At 38.8% G+C, this 19079-nt stretch overlaps 1 protein-coding gene across 8 annotated transcripts in view; it reads left to right on the top strand.

Annotated features, from left to right (window-relative positions):
- The window catches only part of CDK8 (cyclin dependent kinase 8), a 159073-nt gene that overhangs the window by 76701 nt on the left and 63293 nt on the right, over nt 1–19079 (top strand). For all 8 annotated transcript variants that reach the window (XM_065581432.1, XM_065581430.1, XM_065581431.1 and 5 more), the window contains 2 exons: nt 4484–4594; nt 7185–7325. In XM_065581432.1, the coding sequence (XP_065437504.1) occupies nt 4484–4594; nt 7185–7325 (252 nt within the window). The remainder of the gene's footprint in view (nt 1–4483; nt 4595–7184; nt 7326–19079) is intronic.

The following is a 19079-nucleotide window of genomic DNA, read 5'->3' as shown; positions in this document are numbered from 1 at the left end:
TAAACCTGAAGTGTTAAGTACATTAACAGGCATCTGTGTCCTCTGTCCAACAAGATGCACTCTGTGCAGTAGCATTAGATTCAGTTTCTGAGAACTACCTTGCACTGTTTGCAGCTTGGCAGGCTACAAAGGATGCAATGAATCCTTAAAGGAGAGTACAAATTGGTGGCATTGCACCTAAAATGGAAAAGTTTTTAATGTCCTCGTTATTGTGCTAAGCTGAAAAATCCTACCTATGATAGACAATCTGTTCAGCCTCTGCAGGGTCAGACATTTCAGCAACAGAAGGTGAATTTCTTACGAAAACAATGTTCACTTCAGTCCATCCGATCAGATGAAAGCCGCCACTTATTCTGGGAGAAGAGTTTAAAGATAGTTGACATGTCTGAGCTTCCAAGGAAGAGAAATCCTCAAGAAAATATAAATAGGGACAGGTGACCTCAGCTATCCAAATACAGCAAATGTCTTTTTTAGAAGAACATCTGCTTTACCGTAATTGACTTTTTACAGTGTCCAGCATTCAATCAAGATTTGAACAGAGACTACAAAATTATTCAGCCTTGAAACTCTCTGCTCGAAACATGAAAAACACAGGTGCAAGATGTGGTTGTTTGGTTCTGATTTCAAGTAGGATCAGCTGATTACTCAGATTTATCTATTGCAAACCAACTGTCAGCTTACAGAAAGATAGTTTGAAGTCAGTTCAAAAATATGTTTGCTCAGCCAGATTGAATGTCAGCTGTTTTCCAAGGTGATGAAGTTGATAACAATATTTTGATGGTATTGGCAGCCAATGCTATACGTGAGTGTAGTTTCAGGGCTCATCATTTTAAAACATGGTTTCGATCTATAATGGGACAATCATGTCTCAACTGGCATATGATTTTATATGTACACAAGAACATAACTCACTCACAGCTTATAGGTGTTGCCAAAGAGGTAATTTAATGAAAACTAGGGTGAAGGTTGTTGTCTGAAACTGTCAACTTTGTAAATAATTTTTTTTTTTAAATTGTGTTTTAAAAATAAGGCTTTGGATGAGTAGTTTTGTGCCTGAACTGAATTTGTCCACCTTTAATAAAGATAAATGAACTTTTTGTTTCAAACTCACTGTTTCCTTTATTTATTAATGCAAACTCTACATATTTTGGGGGGTCAGGAGGAAGCTATAGCTCCCCTCCCACCGCCCTCATTATCTATTCCTGTGGTTCGTCTAGAGTAAGTCTGTGGGTAGGTAGGATAGTTAGTATGTTTGTTTTTGTCAAAGCAAGCAGAGTTTCTAACTTCAAGTGGGATTTTTTAAAAGAGACTTAAAAATCATGAGACTTTTTAAAATAAAAAAGACCCAGAATGTTTGGGGAGGGTTTGGTCTTCTGGTTCGAGTGTTTAGTTTTCATGTTTTTAGCTCTCTTCCCCCTCTCTCCCCCCCCTCCCCCCCTCATTAGGGCTAGAAATTTCCTTTTCTAAAAAATGAAAGCTGAGATTCTCATAATTACCCAACTCCAGGAACTGGGGCTTTAGGAAATATACCGAATACTATAAGGCTTGCAATAAAATCATTAGAGTTGGCAATATTGAATAATCTTTCTTTATATATTGGCTTTTCTGTTGCAAGCTTCCTTGTAGAACACTTTCAAATAATAAAGCAGCGCTTTGTTTTCATCATATCTTTGCATTTTGGTCTCCACTTTTAGTGTTGTGGAGCTGAATATTTGGTTCATAAGAATACACAACTTTAAGAAAGTATATCTACATAAAACCAAACTTGGAATGGAAAATCTGATATGAAACTCAGAAAATTTGTGGATTGAGAACCTGCGTATTAAAATGCTTCTGTTTTTGTCATATTTGCACTATGTTCTTAAAATCAACTTTCAGTTTTTTAAAAAAAAAGTCATACCAGTGTTTTTGGATGGAGCAATAAGTGATAATTTGCAAGGTGGTTTGAAAATTTCTTTTACTTTATGAAGCATCTGTTATCAGACCATGTGTGTAGTATGTTTTTTTTTTTTAAGATAGTACACAAATGTATTCAAATATCTATTCTTCTATCACCATTTCAATCAGAGCTAGAATTGTCATTGTACTTGATTAATAAAGGACTGATAAAGTGGAATGGAGCTGGCTGGCGTAAGCTATAATTTTCCCTTTGTTAGTTCAGCAGTATATTTCCAGTTACATCAGAATCTTTCCTTTGAACTCCCACTTGCAGGGAAAACAGTTTATTAGAAGCAGGTTTAATTTTAGAAATAGAAAATGGTAATCTGTTTATTTCTTCAACATTTTATATTCAAATACTATTTTCATTAACTGTGCTTATGTTTGTAAACTAGCCAGATGCTGGTGTGTGTGTGTGTGAGAGCGAGAGAGAGAGATCTTCTCTGGCAGACTTAATGTATTATCTTGTAATGAGACCTCTTAAATACACGTTGAAAATTAAATCTAAAGTTAGCCATGGCTTGTCTTAATAAATGTTCCATTTGCAGCCCACAAGTTGGCAAAATATCCATCTGTTCTACTTTCTTAATAAGTAGGGATGCAATTTGGTCACGGATTCCATGGCTGTGTCTTCCTCCCTTCCCCTCTCCTCCCCCCCCCCCCCCCCCCACCGCCCCCGGTGGCTGCAGCCAGAGCCAGGGCTGTGTGCCCGTTGCTTTGGCCAGAATCGGGGCTGCGACAGGGGCTGAAGCCAGTGCTGTGTCCCCCTCCATGGTGGTGGCCTGTCCATGACTTTTACTAAAAATAACCATGACAAAATCTTAACCTTAATAATAAGCAACACTTGTTAAAGAAACATTGGAGCAAAATATTTTAAAGTAACATCTTTACAAACCATATGATTTTTGAATGTGCCTTAATTGCAGAGTTGTTGACGTGAACGATAGAACCCCAACAGGCTTGTTCTGCCTACTGTCCTGGTCCTGTAGACTTAGGTCTCATACTTTTTTCACCTAAACTCATCAGGTAGTTGCTTACTCCTTCCAGTTGTATGTTATTGACAACCTCTAAAGGAGTCCCATCCTTAAATGACTGTAAAGCTTTGTCTACACTGGAAACTGAACAACACAACTTCTGTTGTTCAGGGGTGTGAAAAAAACCGCACACCATGAACGACAAAAGTGTTGCCGATGAAAAGCGCCGATCTGAACAGCACTTTGTCTGCAGGAGTGCTATCCACCGCTTGTTGGGGGTGGAATTTTTTTTTTGTTGGCGGGAGAGCTGTGTCCCCTGGGCTCACTTGCTGCCCCTTCACCGCCCCGGAGCCTACAGCTGATGCTGACTCCACTCCGCTGGCTTCCAGCATCACCTGCTGCCGCAGGGTCCTAGTGCCCCCCTCCACTATGGCCAGGGCAGGCTGCCCTTCTGCCCTACTCCTGAGCCTCTCCAATGCCCCGAGCCCCTCATCCCCAGCCCACAGCCCTCACCCCTGCACCCACTCCTCTCCCCAAATTCCATCCCAGAGTCTGCACCCCAGACCCCCTCCCCCAACCAAACTCCCTCCCAGAGCCTTAGGCAGGTGGGGGTGGAATTTGGCGGGGGGGCAGGTTCTGGGCACCACCAAAATTTCTACAAACCTGCCACCCCTGGAAGAGGCAGAGCAGGGATGGAGTAGTGATGCAGCCCAGTGCAGTGGGGGTGGCTTTAACAGAAGTAAATCTAACTAAGTGCGTGTTTTGTCCTTTGACTGAGGTGCATTACTGTTGGTGGCGCTTAGCACTTTCCAGGAGGGAGGAGCAGGGAGCCACACGCTCACGGGAGGAGGTGGAGAAGAGACGGGGCAGGGGCGGGGCCTCATGGAAGGGGTGGAGTGGGGGCGGGGCTGGGGGCAGTGAGGGGGGTGTCAGTGATGCGGCCCTCGGGCCAATGCACTAGTCCTCATGTGACCCTCTTGGTCATTTGAGTTTGAGACCTCCTGAGCTACACTGTGTACCTTTTAGCGGCATTGCCGTGTTGCTAAAAGGTACATCGTGTAGACAAAGCCTTAGAGTAGTTATCAGGATGTAGGGCTTTGAGGTGGTTACGAGCTGGTGAGGAAGGAATTGGGGAATCACAAAGGCTTTTATCAAGTATGGGAACTGATGAGGAGGGAAAATTTGATATGAAAACTCACAGTTCACATATATTTGTAGAGAACTGTGCTGATCCTATGAAAAAAGTTATAAAATTTTAATTAAGTAACTTCACTGTTTAATTGAGGTAAATGCTCAAAAAATGTATACTTAGGATATAGATGGCCCTATTTTAAGGGAGATGTGTGACCCAGTTTAAATCTATTTTCAAGTTCACAGTAGAAAAAACAAATAAAATGAAACATATGCTGTTTTTCTGTGGATTAAAGGCCTCAAAGATTAATTTTTTTTAAAAAATAGGCTTCTTTACAAGGTCTTAAATTACAAACATATTATTTGGCCAATCCCACCCCATCCTATTGCAGACTCTGGTGGCATAGATGTTTCTGTAATGGATTTTCTTTGTTTTGCAGCTGCTGCGAGAGCTCAAGCATCCAAACGTCATTTCTTTGCAAAAGGTGTTTTTGTCTCATGCTGACAGGAAAGTGTGGCTTCTCTTTGACTATGCTGAACATGACCTCTGGGTAAGATGAATTGCTTGTAGATAATGGGTTTTAGGTTTCAGTCAGGAACAGATAAACTGATAAATGATAAGTGTACCACAACTGAAAAACAATGTGTGTGGGGGAAAAGATGTCTCATACTTATATAGTGTTTGCTACATTGTTAATCTTTATTTTCAGAAATAGTATTTAGACCTGCATTCTGCAGTGATATTTACAAAATTAATTACTGTAATATTTGTTCAGCTATAGTGTATACCTTTCTAATCATTATTTTATTAAAAAGAGCTTTTGTATTTTAGTTGGATTGCTGTATTTTTGTCTGAAAATACCGTTTGACATCCTTTGGAATGTAAGGAAAGACTCTGGGACACACAGCATGCATCACAAACTGAGATCAGTGGTGAAGTGCACTGGAACATGCCTCATGCTAACTTACACTATATCTGACCTGTGAATAAACCAAATAGGCTCAATCAAAATGTACAGACCTAAAAAGTTCATTGACTTACTTCAGAGTTGGGGTCTTCCCGCTGATCTCATGTTCTCCCTCTACGGCTTCATCTTTTTTAAAATAACTAACCTTTTTAGTTGTGAATTAGTGTTTTTTTTTAAATATAAATGTACTGCATCCAGAGAAAATAAAATAGTAATGCCAACAGAAGTGCCAGGCTCCCCTGTTAATTTCTTGTCATTAACTGGAAAATTTAGCTGTAATGTTGGTAAACAAGTACCCAAACCACCATCATTCAGCTTGATTTCACTGAAGTTTAATTTAAAGGGACACAATCTATTTTGTTTTGGATTCTGAGCATAGCTGTCAAATCCTTTGACCTCCTGTGACAATAATAATAATAATTAATAAAAAAGTGTTACGAGGTTTCAAAAAGAGGGACACAATGAAAATATCAAAGTTTGATGTGAGATGGGATTTACTTATGTATATATATAAAGATTTCTATAACCCCTTCCATGATTTAGCATTTCTGCTCTCTGTAACTTATAATAATGGACAGTGAGATAAGAACAGGTATCTCTTGGATGGAAATAAATTTGAATCTAAAATGTGTTATGTGCCTTATAATTAGGTATAGTTTAGTAGGATATGACTAAGGACTAGTGCAAAGAGAAACCATCCTCAACTATAATTTGACACAGGTGTTCTCTTCCAGTTTAGTACTTGTTATATTGCTGGTATTAAAATTTAAAACTTTAAAAATTTAAAAGGCTTACCTTTTACATTGGTATAAAAGTGGCTGTAATCATGGTATTTATCTTGCAGACTGCTAAGTTCTGGAATGTAGAGAGCACAAGGCTAATGTGGCCCCTTTTTCATGTTTTGCCCATGTTCATGAAATGATAAAGTACAGATGTTTAGGAACACTTGAGTAATGTTTTATTATTATTTTGAAGATAGAAAGTTCTGAATTAGCTCCGAACATTGTGGTGGACAGTTATGACCCAAATAGCAGCAGCACATGAGCAACACCCAGCTTGAGGTCCTTGCATTTTATGTAAACACCTGAATTCCATAGCTGTTTTGTCTTCTGAATGATGATAGTACCTGCATGAAAACAGTCTGGCTGTGTTATGGTAGTGCCTAGAGGAGACTCCGACATGGATCAGGCTCTACCATGCTAGGCACTATACAAACACATAACAACCCCCTGACCCCAAGGAACTTGTAGAAAGGAGGAAATACTTGAAGTGGTAGCTAACACCATGACACAGCCTCTTCTGTTGAAAGTGGTAGCATCGGACCTTTAGGCATCACAGTTTACAGTCTAGAAGTCCTCTTGGACTTCATTGGTTCTGGGTATGCAAATAAGCATAGCAATAATAAAAACTTTCTACCTATGACTTACCAGATGATTATTAACTTTGGATGGATGGATGGATTGTGAACCTGACAACGTTCATGATTTCTTCCAACAATTACTTCTTAATTTTAGGGTTTCCTTTTTCAGAAGGGTGGAAGCAAACAGCTGCACACACATGCATTTCCTCATCAAACTACTGTAAAAGAGAGTTTTTAAAATTCCGAAGGAAAAAGTTTGATGCAAATATTCCCTTGCAGTGATTGCAACCCAAATATTGCATTGTGCTAGTGCAAGAGAACCTGAAAGTGATACGGACTATAAACTGACTGATTTATTATTATTGTGCTGAGATGCAAAAAATAAATTGCATGTCTAATGAGAATAGATTAGAGTTGTATTCTTTTCGTTTTAATAAGCTACCACGTTAATGAGGGATTGAGGAAATTGTTTTGAAAACTGACTTTTAAACTGGTGGTAACCTTAAAAAAAATTTTTTTTTTTTATTTTGGTAATTTATATAAAAAACTTCCTTGGGATGATATCTTTCATTTTAATTTCCTTTAGTTTTTACCTGTAAATGAGTGTTTTGTATCCTAATCCTTTAGATGCTATTATTCTTGTAATAACTTTTAAATTACATGGTTTTAAAAATGTATAGCAATAAAAAAAGATTAAAAAAGCAACTGACAGGGCTACGTAAGGAATCACTGGAGATTTCTCTTTTTGTAAAACATTATAGATCAAAACATTACATTTTTTTTCTTGTTACTATTGATATTTTTCTCTTCCAGCACATAATCAAGTTTCACAGAGCTTCTAAAGCAAACAAGAAACCAGTTCAGTTACCTCGGGGAATGGTGAAGTCACTATTGTATCAGATCCTAGATGGTATTCACTACCTGCATGCTAACTGGGTGTTACACAGGGATTTGGTAAGTTGACCTGCAGTGGGGATTAACACGGGGTAGAAGATTTGAGAGCAAAGATTATTGTCTTTACCAGTAGTCATTAGCAAATAGACCTTTATGTGCTAAGAATGTAAAACATATGTGTAAAGCCTGCTATTATTTGACACGCATTTGATGATTCCATTCTTATAAAAATGACACGTCTGATTGGTTTTTATTTTGTTAAGTCATTAGAAGTTGCATGTGTATGTAATTGGGGGTGGATATTTGGCTGTCAGCAACTTTTAAAGTAAAAAGGCATGCACACAATTAAATAAAAAATTATCTGTTAAAAATGTTAGAGGAGATACTAATATATATACTTTAATACACTGGAATAAAAACATGAGAGGTCATTCAAAAGCTACCAACGTTATTGCTCTGTAGATTTCTTTGAAGGCCTTTTGCGAATAGCCTTTGTTTATTATAAATACATTACAAGCAAAACTTTGACTGCCTGAGCAAGTGTTTATTAAAAATCCAAGTAAATTGCAGTTAACATGTAAACTTGATAAACACTTTTTCCAATTCACTATATATTTAGTTGCCTCTGGAACATATGCTCATGACTTTTTGCATAGAATAATAATAGATGGTGTGTCTGACTGTTCCATCTTCAGAGTTAAATCCTAAATTGCCCTTTCTTACTGCACAATTATCTGTAGCTTTTATTCTTTTCTTCTAAAAGCCAGTAAATATAATGAGGTTTTTAATAGCACATTCTTTTCAAACTATCTCTGAACATAATGCTGTAAATGATAATTTAGCTCCTAATCACTGAAATTTCAGTAATGCATATAAGTAGCGTATATAGCTTCTGATGTAGAGCTAGTTTGACCCTTCACATGCGCATGCCTGCAGTGCTAGTGTTGATTTATACTTAATGCATTAAAGCCCATATTAGCTACTGCAGTGTCAGTTTTTAGGCCTTTCATCTAGTTTAATGATCCTCCTTGAAATGTAGTTAATGATGGTTATTTTATCTTTCATGTTCATGCCTAGCAAATGTTAAAATAGTGCCCATAGTACTGTGTAAATGGATGAAACAGTTTTATCCTCTCTGTAAAATTGAATTTTCAGAGAACTGAAAATGTAAGGAAACTTTGTTCATGAAAATAAATAATTGTACTGCGTGGCTATTACTTATAATTCTCTGACAGTGTTATAAACTTGAAAAAAAGAAGCCTCAACCACTCAAAGGAAAAGATTTCTTTTGTAAAATTTGTGGTTAATATTTTTTCATTACTTTTTTTATGAGCTAGAAGAGTTAACTTCAAAAGTATGTAGAAATACATAGGACATACGTTCTTGTAATTGTTTAGAAACATCTTGTTTCAAACCAAAATACGCTGTTGAGTGGTTTTTTGCAACTTTATGCCTGCTTCTTTATCTTTCAGTATATTTGTTAGAGTGGTAAAGAAAGCAAGAGAACTGTCCTCAAGAAGCTAAATGTTGCTACTGTTTGACTTCCTACAGTTTCAGAAAATTTATGAACACCTTTAAAAAAAAAAAAAGTGATCTAATCAGAGTGCAAAAATTAATCATACATTGTGAACTGGATGGCTCGGGAGATGGGTAATTTATGATAGAGCCTTTCACATCTAGGACTGTGAGTTGAATATGATCTTAAGTTGGTAGTTGCCAAAATCATGGCTACTTGGTGACGTATGTGAAATGAGTTGGTGGGTCTCAGTCCAGCATGCAGGTTTGCCCAGTGCAAATTGGCAGCCGCCTTTTAGTAGTTTGAGCAAAGAGCCAAGAATCGGTATGGAGACTGAGCTGCCTTTTCATCCTAAGAAGCTGTCCTTGCAGAACACTGATGAGGTTTGTTGGCCAGAAAGTTTATTATTTAATATGTTTATTACAGTGGTACCTAAGGACCTGATGAGTCTTGGGTGATATTGTGCTAGGCACTATACAGATAAAGAGCAGTAGACGGTCCCTGCTGAGCTGAGCTGAGAAGCTTATAATCTAGACAGAGACCAGGTGAGGGAAGGGATATAGCACACAAGCAGAGTGAACAATGTGGTGGCAGCAAATGTCATATTAGGGGCCACAATTTTTGTGTGGGGAGATTTAGTTCAGAGGGTATAAGTTAAATGAAAATAAAAAGGGAGGGGAATGGGATTGAGGGGGACAATACAGGGAGAAGAAGGTAAGAGGAGAGGGTGTGGAATGAAGCTGAGGTGAAGAGACTGTGAGGGAATGGGAGCAGCAGCAGGACAGTTGGAGCAAACAGCTGATCAGCACAGGGCACAGAATGTCCAGTTAAAATTGTAGAAAGTTGTTCACATGCCTAAAGGATCAAAGGCCCTTGCTTTGACTGCATCTGTCCCTGCTGGCTGGAGTCTCTGCCTGGCTCCTCTCTGCAGTTTTCTCCCAAGCTCACTTGATGGGGAAAGGGGAAGGATCACCTGGGTGCAAGTGCTCCCAGAGTTCAAGGGTCTCCCCTGCTCAGTTTTTGGACCAAAAGGGTGTTGGGGGGGGGGGGGGGGGGGGGGAGGAGTAGCTGTAGTTGGACCCCATTTTACCCTCTCCCCTCCAGTACAGAAGCTTGTTCTGTGGCTGTCCATGCTATATATGTTCACACACAACTTCTGTTTCTGGGTTGTCAATCAGAAACATTCACCAGCAGAGAAAATCACTCAATTTAAAATGTATTTAAGTTACACTTTAGGGGATAATAGTGTATATATTAGAGGTGTTTTCTTTAGTTATTCCAGGGCCATTGGAAAATTGTTTCTCTTCTGTGGAGATTGTCTGTCTGTAAAATACTTGCTTGGTTCCTTTTTTGAATCAATATTTCTGGCGTTTAATGAGGCAGTACCATACTAGAGCAAAATGAGTTTGCAAAACAGAACCTGGGTGGGCCTGTATCTCTAGCTATCAAAGGCAGGGTAGTAGAAGTTCATGCTTAATTTGGGAGTAGAAAATTGAATCCAAATGTAATCTATTAAAAAAATGTCTTTTGCCAGGATATCTGAGTGTGCAGGGCTAAAATACCAGCCTTATAACTCTCCAGCAATCCATTAACTGAGTAAAATGTTGCTACTCTGTTCCCTTAAAAACTCTCCTTGTCATTGTAAGTCAAAATGCGTTCTCTCTTTATCGCAATTGTAGGTATGTATAACGTGTACAGTAATGTGCAACAATAGCTTAATACATTTATCTTCATTTTAAAACTATGTAGGAGAGATGGGAGAAATTACAGGAGAGAATTCCAAGGATAGAATCATAGGACTGGAAGGGACATCAAGAGGTCACCTAGTCCAGTCTCCTGCACTCATGGCAGGACTAAATATTATCTAGACCATCCCTGACAGGTGTTTGTCTAACTTTGGTCTTAAAAATCTCCAATGATGGAGATTCTACAACCTTCCTAGGCAATTTATTCAAGTGCTTAACTGCCTTGACAGGAAGTTTTTCCTAGTGTCCAACCTAAACCTCCCTTGTTGCAATTTAAGCCCATTGCTTCATGTCCTGTCCTCAGAGGTTAAGGAGAACAATTTTTCTCCCTCCTCCTTGTAACAGTCTTTTATGTACTTGGAAAACTGTTATGTCCCCCCTCAGTCTTCTCTTCTCCAAACTAAACAAACCCAGTTTTTTCAATTTTCCCTCATAGGGTCATTTTCCTATAATAGACCTATAATCATTTTTGTTGCTCTTCTCTGGACTTTCTCCAATTTGTCCACATGTTTCCTGAAATGTGGTGCCCAGAACTGGACACAATACTCCAGTTGAGGCCTAATCAGTGTGGAGTAGAGTGGAAAAATTACTTCATGTGTCTTGCTTACAAGACTCCTGCTAATACATTCCAGAATATTTGCGTGCGTGTGTGTGCGTGTGTGCGCGCGCAACGGTGTTACACTGTTGACTCTTTCTTAGCTTGTGATCCACTATGACTCCCAGATCCCTTTCAGCAGTACTCCTTCATAGGCAGTCATTTCCCATTTTGTGTGTGCGCAACTGATTGTTCCTTCCTAAGTGGAGTACTTTGCATTTGTCCTTATTTAATTTTATATTGTTTACTTCAGGCCATTTCTCCAGTTTGTCCAGATCATTTTGAATTTTAATCCTATCCTCCAAAGCACTTGCAACCCCTTGCAGCTTGATATAGTCCACAAACTTTATAAGTGTACTCTCTATGCCATTATCTAAATCATTGATGAAAAAAGTGAACAGAACCCAACCCAGAATTGATTTCTGTGGGACCCAACTTGATATGCCCTTCCAGCATGACTGTGAACCACTGATAACTACTCTCTGAGGACAGTTTTCCAACCAGTTATGCATCCACATTATAGTCGCTCCATCTAGGTTGTATATCCCTCGTTTTGTTTATGAGGTGGTCATGCGAGACAGTATCAAAAGCCTTACTAAAGTCAAGATATACCACATCTATCATTTTTCACCCATTCACCAGGCTTGTTACCCTGTCAAAAAAAGCTCTTAGGTTGGTTTAACACGATTGTTCTTGACAAATCCATGCTGACTGTTACTTATCACCTTATTATCTTCTAGTTGTTTACAAATGGATCGCTTAATAATTTGCTCCATTATCTTTTCAGATACTGAAGTTAAGATGACTGGTCTGTAATTCCCCAGGTTGTCCTTATTTCCCTTTTTATAGATGGGCATATATTTGCCCTCTTCCAGTCCTCTGGAATCTCTCCTGTCTTCCATGACTTTTCAAAGTTAATCACTAATGGCTGAAACAAAAAAGTCATTTAGCACTTCTGCCATTTCCACATTTTCTTTTATTGTTTTTTCCCCACTCATTGAGTAATGGGCCTACCCTGTCCTTGGTCTTCCTCTTGCTTCTAATGTATTTGTAGAATGCTTTCTTGTTACTCTTTATATCTCTAGCTAGTTTAATCTTGTTTTGTGCCTTAGCCTTTCTGATTTTGTCCCTATATACACCGCTACCTTGATATAACTCGACCCGATACAACACAAATTCGGATATAACGTGGTAAACCACTGCTCCAGGGGGGCGGGGCGGCGCACTCCCATGGATCAAAGCAAGTTCAATATAATGCCGTTTCACCTATAATGCGGTAAGATTTTTTGGCTCCCGAGGACAGCATTATATCGAGGTAGAGGTGTACTTGTTTGTTTATATTCATCCTTTGCAATTTGACCTAGTTTCTACTTTTTATAAGACTCTTTTTGGGGTTTCAAATCATTGAAGATCTCTTGATTAAGCTTGGGTGGTCTCTTGCCCCACTTTCTATCTTTCCACGCAGTGGGATAGTTTATTCTTGTGCCCTTATTAATGTCTCTCTAAAAAACTACCAAATCTGTTGAACTGTTTTTCCCTTTAGACTTGTGTCCCATGGGATCTGATCTAACAACTCCCTGAGTTCGCTAAAGTGCATTCTTGAAATCCATTATCTTTATTGTGCTGTTTTCCCTCCCACCATTCCTGAGAATTATGAACTCTATCATTTCATGACCATTTTCATCTAAGCTGCCTTCCGCCTTTCAAATTCTCAACCAGTTCCTCCCTATTTGTCAAAATAGGTTTGGGCAATAACCTAACTTCTGTTTATGCAGTAATGTGCTGAGAAAATCACCTTTTATTTTTGTAAAAGCAGCAAAGAGTCCTGTGGCACTTTATAGACTAACAGACGTATAGGAGCATGAGCTTCCGTGGGTGAATACCCACTTCGTCAGTTGCATGTCTCATGTATTCACCCACGAAAGCTCATGCTCCTATACGTCTGTTAGTCTATAAAGTGCCACAGGACTCTTTGCTGCTTTTACAGATCCAGACTAACACAGCTACCCCTTTGATACTTTTATTTTTGCTGATTGCCAAACTAGCCAATCCACAAAAATCACTGGGAGTCCTAAAATGGCTATTTCCCTCGGAAATCATGCAAGAATGGGAATTTGCATTTAGAATATAATCAAAACTGTATGTGTATACACCCACTTATAAACAGGAGTATTTTATTGTAATATGTTTGCCAAATCTGTGAAATTATAAAACCTTTTTTTGTTCCTTTTCTTTCCTTCACTTCTATTGTATAGCTTCTTAAAGTTTTATCTTAACCTTTCAATGTCTGTTTTATCTAATTCTTTTCTTTAAATACTACTAGTTTTGTTTTTGACTGTCCTTTTATATCTCATCTCAAACACTTCTCTGATTTTCCCTTGTTCTTAATTTTCCTTCTGCTGTCTCTTCCCAGGTTACTACTTTCTCTTCATTGCATTCCCCCTCTCCCCTTATTTTCTTCACTTTTGTCTTCACTTCTTCCTCAGCATTCTTTTCTGATGTCCCTCCTCTCTTTCCCATTGTTACTGTAACCCCGTTGTTGTCTCTTCTTTCCCCTTCTTCCACAGTACAATGGAGGGGTGTGTGTGTGTGTGTGTGTGTGTGTGTGTGTGTGTGTAAAAAAAATAATACAGGAACAGCAGGTTTTTCTTCCTTCTTGTGGAGGTGGGTGAGAAGGAGGCAAAGCAAATAGCGGATCAAAGGATGCCAAATCTTCACACTAACAGTATGAGCCAACTGTCCCTTCTCTGAACTGAGAACCTGAGCTCTGAACCCAGCAGCATAGTAAAGAGACCAACAATGAGCTGCTGCTGCTCCTGTACTGTGGTTTGGCTGGGCTACTAAATCCTGAGGAGGACATCCTTGGAGCTCATGGTTCCCTATCTTCTCTGTTCAGGGGTACTCCAGAATTTTGATGCTTTATCCTGTTACAAGGATGCATCACTAATTTTCTCCTCAGATTAAAATGAAAAAATTCTTTTCATAGAACTCTACTGAAGAAGAGAAATTAGTGATCTATCTCTGATTTGTAAGCAGCTGCTTAAATACACATTAGTAAAAGAAAACTACATTTTCTTCAAACCTATATACTTGTGCATGATGGTTCCTGTATAAAATACAATGTATAAAAATATTTTGATTCTTGAGTAGTCTGAAGTTTAAAAAAAAAGAAATTTTTTTTTGTGTTCAAAGATTGGAATCAACTTTTAGTAATCCGCACACTGAAAATACAGTACACTCACTTACGCCTTGTCTACACTAAAAGGAAAAGTCGATCTAATCTACGCAATTTGAATTGTGAATAGCGTAACTCAAATTGACATAGCTTAGATCTACTTACCATGAGGTCCACACTACGCGATGTTGACGGGAGACACTCTCCTGTCGACTCCCCTTACTCTTCTCGATCAAGTGGAGTACAGGAGTCAACGGGAGAGCGATCGGCCATCGCTTTAGCCGGTCTTCACTAGACCAGTTAAATTGACCACTGATGCATAGATTGCGGCAGCGTCAATCCTCCGGTAAGTGTAGACAAGCCCTTACAATTGGCTAGGGATTAAACTTGGAGTAAAGCATTTCAGTGAATCTAAGCAATGTCTAGGGTGTTTAAATGGCATGCTTGGTGTTGCCTGCAACCTATTCATAGTAAACCTCAGGTAGTTTACAAAAGTAAAACTTAGTAGCATTAAACTTAAGTACAATTAGGTATGTAAGCGCACCAGAATAAGGAGAGTGGACTTCAAAAAAGTAGACTTGAACAAACTTGTAAGGTCCAGTGAAAAGAAGATCTAAGGGACGAAGGAGCTCAGTGAGCTTGTATTAGTGTTGTAGCCATGGTGGTCCCAGAGTATTAGACGGGGTCTGACCTGAAGAAGAGCTCTGTGTAAGCTCAATAGCTTCTCTCTCACCAACAGAACTTGGTCCAATAAGAGATCGTACCTTACCCTCCTTGTCTCTCAGGAGAGCTGGAAGTTTCACAGACACAATATTGAAGGCACAGTAGCAAACTATTCTGATATGAATGCAAGATATGAAGACTAGTAAGAGGCCAATCTAGCTCCATCAGGAGCTCTTTAATGACCTGAAAGTCAAAAAGGAATCCTACAAAAAGTGCAAATATGAACAAATTGCTAAGTATAAGTGCAAGAGAACAGCACAAGCATGTAGGGACAAATCAAAGGCTAAGGCACAAAATGAGTTACACCTAGCAAGGGACATAAAAGGCAACAGGAAGAGGTTTTATAAATATATTAGGAGCAAGAGAAAGACAAAGAAAAAGGTAGGGCCACTACTTAGTAGGGGAGGAGAGTTAATGATGGATGACATCAAGAAGGCTGAGGTTTGTCTGTTTTTTGCCTCTGTTTTCACTAAAAAGGTTTATTGTGACCAGATGATTAACACAGTTAATATTACCAAGCGGAAAGGAACACAAAACAGAATAGGGAAAAAACAGGTTAAAGAATATTTAGATAATATGGGTGTATTCAAGTTAGTACCCCGGGGTGCTTAAAGAACTAGCTGAAGCAGTTTCAGAAACATTAGCAATTTATTTTCAAGAACTCCCAGAGGGTGGGTGAGATCCCAGACGACTGGAGAAGAGCAAACACAATGCATACCTTTAAAAAGGGAAGCGAAGAGGACCCATGAAATTATAGATCAGTCAGCCTACCTTTGATACCTGGAAAGAAATTGGAACAAATTATTAAACAATCAATTTGCAGGCACCTACAGGATAATAGGAGAAGTAATAGCCAACATGGATTTGTCAAGAACAAATCATGCAAACTAACCTAATTAACTTTAACATGATTATTGGCCTACTGAGTAGCGTGGAAGCAGTAGATGTGATATATCTTTTAATAAGGCTTAAGTAACCTGTGACATTCTCATAAGCAAACCAGGGAAATATGGTATAGTTGAAATTACTAAAAGGTGGTGAACAATTGATTGAAAAAACTGTACATAGGCTGCCTCTAGACTACAAGCTAAAGTTGTGATTCTCCTGCTTGTGTACACATCTAGTGGAGTCCCACAGGGGTCAGTTCTGGGTCTGGTATTTAGTCAACATTTTCATTAATGATTGGGATAATAGAGTGGAGAATATAAAATTTGGGGATGGAGACAAGCTGGGGAAGGGTTGCTAGCACTTTGGAGGACAGGATTGGATTTCAAAACAACCTTGATAAATTAGAGAGTTGGTCTGAAATAATTATAAAATTCAGAAAAGACAAGTGCCAGGTACTATTGTTAGGAAGAATAGTCAGTAGTACTGCAGTAAAGAATCTGTGGGTTATAATGGTTCACAAATTGAATAGGCGCCAACAGTATGGTGCAGTTGTGAAAAAAGCTAATATTCTGAGGTGTATTAACAGGGGTATTGTATGTAAGACACAGGAGAATATTGGCCCATTCTATTTGGCACTGTTGAGGGCTCAGCTGGAGTATTGTGTCCAGTTTTGGGTGCCACACTTTAAGAAGGATATGGACAAATTGGAGAGGGTCCAGAAGAGAACAAAAATGATGATAGGTTTGGAAATCATGACCTATGAGGAAAGGTTGAAAAACTTGGCATGTTTGTTCTTGAGAAAAGAAGACTGGGGAACGGGGATCTGATAACAGTCTGTAATAGCCCTTAACATATTTGTAGAGACAACTGTAGCTAATTTTTCTCCATGTCCACTGAAATTGGGACAAGCAGGAATGGGCTTAATCTGCAGCAAGAGATATTTAGGTTAGATATTAGGAAAAACTTCCTAACTATAAGGGTAGTTAAGTTCTGGAATTGGCTACCAAAGTATGTTGTGGAATCCCTGTTGTTGGAGGTTGTTAAGAACAGCTTAGACAGATAACTGTCAGGGATGGTCTAGGTATACTGGGTACTGCCCACTCGAGGTCCCTTCCAGCTCTACATTTCTGTTTTTCTCTGTGCAAGTAGATTATAAATGATGTAGTGTTGGGTTCTTTTCTAGGACACTAGTGACATAAATTCAAAAAGTCAAAGCATATTTTGGTAATGGTATTCTTTAATTCTCTCTGTAGTATGGAATCCGTGGAAGGGGTAATTGGAAGAAGCAAGCTAATGTGAGGGAGATGCCTACTACCTGAAGAACAATATTTTTGAAAGAACATAAATGTAGTTTCACCTTTTTGTAAACTTTTATTATGCGTACCTTTAAATTACTTCAGCAAATAAATGCCAAAGTTCACTTAGAGGTCAAATCAATATATAAACATTTTACACTCTGCTTTTGATGTCATGACTGACAGCAATTCAAAGTCATTTGGTTTACTATTGCTCGGTCTGTAGTTCTCAGTGAGCTTGCCTTAAAGTACCTCTTATCATTTTAATACCATATTGCACTTAAATTTGATGATTAAGAGCACATTTATTATAACAATGCAATTAGGTGGCATAAAATGTCTAACATAATTATAGGTGCCAGTCCTGTATCAAAGAGCTAATCTCACACTTTAAAGTCACAAAGTAAGAAAAGGACTGACCATAGATATACACTAGAATCTCAGAGTTACGAACCCCTCGGGAATGGTGGTTGTTTGTGTCATAACTATAAAGGGAAGGGTAACAACTCTCCTGTGTACAGTATTATAAAATCCCTCTTGGCCAGAGACTCCAAAATCCTTTTACCTGTAAAGGATTAAGAAGCTCAGGTAACCTGGCTGACACCTGACCCAAAGGACCAATAAGGGGACAAGATACTTTCAAATCTTGGGGGGAGGGAGGCTTTTGTTTGTGCTCTTTGTTTGGGAGTTCGTTCGCTCTTGGGACTGAGAGGGACTAGACATCAATCCAGGTTCTCCACATCTTTCTAAACAAGTCTCTCCTATTTCAAACTTGTAAGTAAACAGCCAGGCACGGCGTGTTAATTTTACTTTGTTTTCTCAACTTGTAAATGTACCTTTTACTAGAGTGTTTATCTCTGTTTGCTGTACTTTGAACCTGAGGCTAGAGGGGGGTCCTCTGAGCTCTTTAAGTTCGATTACCCTGTAAAGTTATTTTCCATACTGATTTTACAGAGATGATTTTTACCTTTTTTCTTTTAATTAAAAGCCTTCTTTTTAAGAACCTGATTGATTTTTCCTTGTTTTTAGATCCAAGGGGGTTGGATCTTGATCCACCAGGAGTGGGTGGGAGGAAGGAGGGAGGATGGTTAATTTCTCCTTGCTTTAAGATCCAAGGGGTTTGGATCTGTATTCACCAGGGAATTGGTGAAGAGTTTCTCAAGGCTTCCCAGGGAAGGGAACTAGCTTTGGGAATGGTGGCAGCGGACCAGATCTAAGCTGGTAGTTAAGCTTAGAAGTTTTCATGCAGGCCCCCACATTTGTACCCTAAAGTTCAGAGTGGGGAAGCAGCCTTGACAGTTTGTAACTCTGAAATGTTCATAACTCTGAACAAAGCGTTATGGCTGTTCTTTCAAAAGTTTACAACTGAACATTGACTTACTGGAGCTTTGAAACTTTACTGCAGAAGAAAAATACTGCTTTTAATCATTTTAATTTAAATTAAACAAGCACAGAAACCATTTCTTTACCTTGTAAAGTCTTTTTTATTAAACTTGCCCTTTATTTTTTTTAGTAGTTTGTTTAACACAGTAATATACTGTACATTTTGCTTTTTTTTCGTCTCTGCTGCCTGATTGTGTACTTCTGGTTCCAAATGAGGTGTGTGGTTGACTCGTCAGTTTGTAACTCTGGTGTTCTACTGTACCTATTCCAGGCTATACTCTCCTTAACAGCCTTAGAGAAGAGAGACAAAAAATGGGCTTTGCAGCATGCCTGGAAGACTAATGTTCTGGACTCTGGTAGACCACAAGAGGTGGAAGTGAGTTCCAAAGCAGGAGACCCGCACACAGAGAATGCTCTGCCAGCATCTCTCTCTTACTTTATTAAGGGAGCTTGAGCTCAAGTGCCCCCTGCTGATCTCAACACTAACTAATATA

Source organism: Chrysemys picta, chromosome 1 (assembly GCF_011386835.1).
Source record: "Chrysemys picta bellii isolate R12L10 chromosome 1, ASM1138683v2, whole genome shotgun sequence".
Taxonomy (NCBI): domain Eukaryota; kingdom Metazoa; phylum Chordata; order Testudines; family Emydidae; genus Chrysemys; species Chrysemys picta.
This window is presented reverse-complemented; position numbering and strand designations above follow the sequence as displayed.